The sequence below is a fragment of the Peromyscus leucopus genome, chromosome 10 (assembly GCF_004664715.2).
Source record: "Peromyscus leucopus breed LL Stock chromosome 10, UCI_PerLeu_2.1, whole genome shotgun sequence".
Classification (NCBI taxonomy): domain Eukaryota; kingdom Metazoa; phylum Chordata; class Mammalia; order Rodentia; family Cricetidae; genus Peromyscus; species Peromyscus leucopus.
Genome location: NC_051071.1, coordinates 54,895,027 through 54,901,684, shown reverse-complemented (window position 1 = coordinate 54,901,684; position 6,658 = coordinate 54,895,027). Strand labels below are relative to the sequence as shown.

The 6,658-nt window shown below is 51.4% G+C and overlaps 1 protein-coding gene across 1 annotated transcript; it reads right to left on the bottom strand.

Moving 5' to 3' along the window:
* Window positions 1–323: 323 nt before the first annotated feature.
* Window positions 324–5,011, bottom strand: Shisa3 (shisa family member 3). The gene is made up of 2 exons (XM_028882217.2): window positions 4,216–5,011; window positions 324–1,755 (listed from the first exon to the last, which is right to left on the bottom strand). Exons 1-2 carry the CDS (start codon window positions 4,490–4,492, stop codon window positions 1,316–1,318), a joined length of 717 nt encoding a protein of 238 aa, XP_028738050.1. The 5' UTR covers window positions 4,493–5,011; the 3' UTR covers window positions 324–1,315.
* Between the last annotated feature and the right edge of the window lie 1,647 nt (window positions 5,012–6,658).

Genomic DNA, 6,658 nt, shown 5'->3' with positions numbered 1-6,658 from the left:
GTATCACGTCCTGTATGCATTACAAAAAAGCCAGAACTTCAGATTCCTATGAAAAGTATCTGGACATTCAAATTCTACAGGCCACGTGACACATATATGGTGTGTGTGTGTGTGTGTGTGCACGCGGGCACGCACCACAGACAGCCTGTTTTCTAAGATCTCTATAAAAACTGAGCTTTGCTGCTTTCCTAAGTCCTGATGAAGACAATCTTTTCCTTAATTTTGAAAGATGAAGTATGGGATAAAGACATTTCCTCTTATTAGATAGCAAAGAATTGCCACTAAGAGTATAAAATGAAGAACTTGGGTTTGAAAATGTCAAATAGAGTTCAGGAAACCAGAGACATTTATTTTTTTTTCCTAGTGTGGCCTGTATGTGTGTTCACCAGACGTCAAACACAGTGGCACATAGAATGTGGATCCCTGGACCGTTCCACTAATAGATGGCCTTTGACTTCCACAAAAAGTTACAGCGTGATCTCTAAATAATTAGTACTGTCAATGTGGTAAGTAAATTAAGTTACAAATCTTCACATTTATATATAACTCTTTTTACAAATAAATGTTTTAAGAACCAACTGTCCAACTCTCATTTTAAAGGCTAATATTGCTGAACAAAAAGTCTGCAATAAATATTCCCTCAGGTTGCTGGGGAAGTGGTTTCACACAGAATCTGTGCTTCAACGAGTGTCTGAGTAATATTTAAAACTTTAATCGTCCCATGTGGTTACTGAAACCTTGTGTTTTGGAAAAAGACACCTCTTATATTTTAAACAAAATTTGTTATTAATTTAAGAAGTAAATGTTCTCAGCATACTAATATTACTTATGGTTACGTCACTCCCAAAATTATAAATAGGTGGTTCACTGGCCCCTCAAATTTACTTAACAGTTAGATTTTAAGTGAACCTTTATAATTACAATTAAGTGTATGCCCTTCCTTATTTATGTATATGTTTGTATGATAACTCAACCAACACAGGAAAAGGAACACAGGGCACTTTTCTACAAAGGATAGCTGAATTGTCTGGTAAAATATTCTCCTTCTTCTTGCAAACTGAAAGTCAAAATACTGCCGAGTATTTTAACAAAAGGTGAGTGAGTTCCATCGTTCACGGTGTTTGCCAAGTCAGACCTCCGTAGCCAAGGACCTCAAGACCAGAAAGTGATGTATCTTTCTGGACCTTTCTTCCTCGATGGAGACGGGGTACCACAAATTTCCTCAAAAAGTGAGTGTGGCTTGACCAGGGTAGCAACATTCCCCCTGACCACCCATTTCCCCATGTGGCCTATTCACAGCCACCGCCGCCCTGAGTCAACTGGAACTGAAATCTGGACAGCTCTTCCCGGGCAATGGGGGCTCCTGCTGGAGAGGGTAGGCAAAATATTGGGGTGACACCAGGAAACCGGATGGCTGGGTTAGGTGGATGGCGTGGCCAGTGCTGTAAGGCGGGGGTGAGGAGGGAACCAGGCAGCCTGGCTCAGCCCGGGCAAAGGAGAACCTTCGGACAGAGCCTCCTGTGGAGCTGGAGCTGGTGGCCGTGCTGGACTGCCGGGAAGGCGCTCTGAGGCTGGTGGAGGTGAGGATCATGGGTAAGGTCTCTGTCTGGTAGCTGCGGAGTGAGAAGCGGATTGGTTGCTGGGAGGGCTCCTTGGGCCTCAAACAGGTGCAACAATAGATAGCCACTAAAGAGCCCAAGATGATGAACGCGATGAAGATGGAGCCAACGATCAGGAAGGGGACGTAGACAGGCTCTAAAAGGCAAAAACAGACACACACAGATGCTAGGTACCGGTCACTCACACCCTAGCCTCTGCGTTAGCATCTCAGATGTGGGAGGCTAGAAAGCTCATTATCTACCGTGACTGCTCAGCTTTCCAGAGCATTATACGACGGCAACCTCTAAATCGCAAACTGTGATGACGGAATGTTCAACTGATGCTGTAGCCTCTGTTAGCAATTAAGCAGCCTATTGAACATCTGGAAGTCAGACATGAACAGTCTGTCGTCCTATTCAGGCACTGAAGGGAGAAGGTGGGTTTGAGGGTCACCCTGGGTGTGCGTTTAAATCTACACTTTAGGAGTTTTATCACGGTGGGACACTTAAGAGCCTAACCCATCCCCTAGACTGACAATCCATCTCCTGTCCAAATGTTTCCAGTCTAAGAGAACCAGGCCTGCTGAATGAAGCCTGGGGTGTTACGAGACTCTGAAATATATTACATATATATATATATATATATATATATATATATATATATATATAATCTCAGTCCACAGTGAGCCCCAGTTTACTGCCTCTCCCTCTCCCTTACAAATCACCAGTCCTGACTCCAGATGTTCTACCTCTGTCTCTACATTCCCACCCACAGACGCAGTTCTTGGTATTGGCGACCCGGACTTTTTCTAAGGGCATCCCTCAGATATCAAACTCTAGTTTGCTACCGTCTCTAAAAGGAAGACAGAAATAAGACATTTTCACCCTAGAGGTCTCCTCAGGGCAGCTGTCCCAATGGTGGCTTCACTGTGTCAAAGAACCACACTGACAGGCAGCCCCCAGTCTCTGGGCAGCAAACAACAGAAACACCTGAACTGACCAAGGCCCTTGCGCCTGCTTTCTGTATCTGATTGGCTTTTACCGCGGAGGCCACGAGAGACAGAAACTCTCTCTTATCCAGATATGGATACATATCAGAAAGCTTTTGACTTTTCCAGAGACTCGTTCAGTGACTGACAGCCTGAGAGCTGCTAAATTAGTTCTTCGGCATCCCTTAGGGGCCCCATGTGAGTACCACAGGTGTGTAAGGCCAGGCGAAAGTGGCCTGCACATCAAGCCTTTGTATAGCGCTGGTTTCATCAACAAACTTGACTCTTTTGAGAAGTGGCCCGGCATAGTTAAGTCACCAGAGGTTAAACTGCTCGCAGAAGATAAAGCCACTATCCATCTGGTTTGGCTTGATCTCAGACTCACTAAATGGTGAGAGTACTCCAATCCTCTGCTTTCTTTTTTGGAGCACCCCCACACTCCCCACACCCGGCCCACTGCTCCCAGGAGGAGGCTGGCTTACCCTGGCTAGAGGAGCACGGTCTGGTCCCTACCTAGTACAGGATGGGGAACCAGCAGAGAAGTCTATAGTTTTCCAACAGGCCAGGATAGCCCAGAGTTCCCTGTTTCCAACTAAGGAGTCTAGAAACTACTTCCCAGATCCTCAGGACAGGAAATGCTTGACACCCTCCCCCAACCACCAAAATTCAATCCCAGAGGAGAATCCCGGGATGCTGACCCCCTTTCCTCTCCGGGTTATCCTTTGGAGGATGAGACTCGGATGGTCTCCCCTGCCTCTTTTCCCACTGCCTTTCTCAGTGTGCAGGCTCCAGGCCGCTGCCTCACAGTCCTGGGGAGTCACGGGCTCTCAGGTCCGCACACTTCTCGGGTTTCCTGGCAGTAAAACCATGGCCTGGAGCTGTAAAAGGTTTCCCTAATGTTCCAATTCAAGTGGAAAACTTTTTTCAAGGTGTAAATTTCCTCTGCTGGGGTCGTGATTTATTCACCTCTTAAGTGAGCAAGCGAGCGGAAATTTGACCCGTGTTTTCCGACGTGAGAAAGGGGGGCCCCCGAGGAAGCCCTGTGACCCTGAATTTTAAATCCCCACCTCGAAGACCTGGGTGTTTCTGAAGAGCGTGACAATAGGGGGTGGGCCAGAGAGGGTAATACGAGGCAGAGAAATAAAGGAAGTTTAGGAGAGTGAGAAAATGCTACCATTCACGGGGGTGGGTGGGTGGGTGGGGGGAGAGACAAAAACAAAAACTGCCTGTACACTGGATCTGGGCTCTCGACCACAATCGCGTTCCCTGTGTTTCCTGAAACTGGCACTTCCAGAGCTCCCAAAGTGACCAGAGCGCCCATGAAAACCCAGCCTAGGTCCAGCTGTTTTCCCTGGAAGCACCAGGTGCATGCCAGCCCTACAGCACCCCTCCCGCCCCCCGCCCCCCCGCAATCCCTTGCAAACTTTCCTTCCCTGGGGCCGAACCCCGGAGACCACGTGCAGCTGGGATCCAAACTGCAAAGCAGTAGGATCCCCTGATCTGAAATGCGGTCACCCACCCTTCCCTCCATCCCCAGACCCAGCGGTGTTCACTTTGCTCCTGGAGCTAGTAAAGCGTGCCTGTGTCTGGTGAACGCGGCCGGGTCCGCCCAGGGGAACCGCACTTACGCGCAGTGATGCCGGGATGCTCCAGCTCTCCGCGGTCGTTGGTGCAGCCGCCCTGCTCCAACCTGGCGTCGGCTGCAGCGCAGCAGTAGCGCAGCGCGCACGAGCCGCAGCAGATGGTGGCGTCCTGCGTGTCGAAGTCTTCGGGGCACTGGAAACCCTCGTGATAGTTGCCCTGCGCGTCCACCCAACCGTGGCAGTACTCCCCAGGCTGCTGCGCGCCCGCCGGGCCCCAGCGCAGCAAGCCCACGAGGAAACAGAGCGCCAGCAGCGCCCCCATCGCCGCCCCGCGCCCGGTGGCCGTTGGAGAGTCGGAGGGCGGAGCCGGGGCTCCGGGGACCACGGTTCCGCCTCCCCCGGCACTGCCCGGCCAGCTGACCCCGCGGTCGAGAACACGCTGTCGTGGGTTAGCAGCGGCTGGGCAGGAGGCGTGGGCTGCGCCGCGGGCTCCGCTGGCAAGGGGACAGCATGGTGCTCGGGAGCGAGGGGACCAGGGCGCGCGGGAGGCCACCGCGGAGGCTGCGAGTGAAGCAGCGGCCGCCCTTGGCCCCGCTCATCGCGCAAGGATCACCCGGGCCCCCTCCGCCTCCTTCCCCGCTTTCCTCGCGGGCCGTCGGGCCCCGAACAGCAGCGTCCCGATCGTGGGCTGTCGCCGGCTACCCAGCAGAGCCGGGAGCGCAGCTTGGCTCCCCACGTGCAGATCCCGGGGACCGGCTGCTCACTCAGCTCCGGCCCGTGACTGTCACGCGGGCGGGGAGACAGCCTAGCCGCGGCCAAGTGCAGAGGGCCTGGGGTGGCTGACAGCTCTGCCTGCAGGGCGTCCCTTAAAAAGGCGGAGGGAGGAGGAGACACGCGGGTGAGGAGAGTCCGCCCTCCGGGGTCGCCGCGCGAGCTAATCACAGACAGCGGACGCACGGCGGTGCGGTCCCCGCCGCCCGCAGGTTCACGCGCGCGTCTCCCCGCCGCCCCCACCCACGGCGCTCCCCCGGGACTTGACGGTGACCCGGAGGGGACCAGTCCCCCGCCCCCCACCTAGCTGTCATATAGCCAGGAAAAACCCGAAGAACAACGGTAAAGGCTCCCGTCCCGCCTTGGTCCACGCACGCCAGCTAGCGAGGGGACACGCTGGCCGGCTGGAGTTCAATCAACGGCTTCGTTTAAAAAAACGAGCGCGGAGGTTGGCGTTCATCAGGTGTCCTGTCCGCTTCTGCACAGACCCGGACGGTGAATTCTGAGGATTCGTTCGGGTTCCGACAAGCCGAGGGTTAGGGTCACCAACATTTGCACCTCGCTTCCCCCACCCCACCCCTCGGCTTCCACAAGTTCACTCTCACCCGCACCGCTGAGCCGGCGCCGGGGAGGACCCGGGTCAGCTCCGCCAGCCAGCCGCACTTCAAAGGCCAGGATTTCGGTGTTCGCGCCCGCAAAGGAAATAAAAGAGCAGAATTAATGATAATCGAGCCTATCTGAACTTCTGTTCGGGCAAAGAAACACATTTATTTAAATGATGTGTCCCTTGTGGGCTGTTTGCAGGGGCACGGTTCCTCCCGCGGAGGGAGAGAGCCTTGTGAAGCCGGAGTTATGTGAAACCTGGGCTAACGTCAGGGCTTTATTTTTACTGCAACCTGTGTTTCCTCTCCGGGTTTTTATGGGTTCGGTTACGTGTGAGGACGTTCGTCTTAGCCGCACGGTTTGTCAAACACTCTGAATACCGCCACCGATTTAGATGTTAGCAAGTCTCGTGAAACAAAATGCAAGGAAGTGTCTGAGCACCGCCAACACGAGAGTGTGCGGTCACAAGTATTTATCACATCCGCAGCTTGCCCAAGGTCCCGGAGGCTCCTAGAAACACTTCAATGCGAAATAAAACGGTTTATTTTTAAGTATCTAAATTAAAGCCCATTCCGGGGGGAAAAGAATTACTCCCAGTTTCTAATCTTAAAAGTTGAGATTATCATTTAATTGTAAAAGTAAATATCCAACATGCCACGTGATTAACGGACTGTGCAAAACTTTATTGCTCTGTGATAGATATTTGGGGGGGAGACAATGATAAGTTAACAGGCTGTTAAGGAAAGCCAAATTACGTTTAGGCAAACAATGAGTACGTTTTCCTTGACTAAGAACTTATTTGAAGCATAAGGGGAAATTATTTTGGTAGAAATTCCGTAGGTGATGGATTTTTATTTATATAGAAAAAAAAAAATGTTGTCACCGGGCTTTAAAGTTGAAAAAAAAATCTAATTTTTTGGAGGCAGGGTGGTTTGGTTTGGTTTTCAGGAAAACAAAGGGAAAGTCATTTAGAAACCACAGCAAATGTGAGCTACAATGACCATAATAAAAAGATCAGACTCAAAGACACACTAACTCTTAATAACTTTCCCAGAACCACACTACTTAATACCTTTTTTTAAAGTTAAGATTTGAAGAATTTCATTACATCACA

Bases quoted from the DNA above. Each gene is read 5' to 3' on its own strand.
- Shisa3 (XM_028882217.2), bottom strand. From the start codon at position 4,492: ATGGGGGCGCTGCTGGCGCTCTGTTTCCTCGTGGGCTTGCTGCGCTGG. The intron at 1,756-4,215 runs GTAAGTGCGGTT...TTTGCCTTTTAG, and splicing joins GCATCCCGGCATCACTGCGC to AGCCTGTCTACGTCCCCTTC.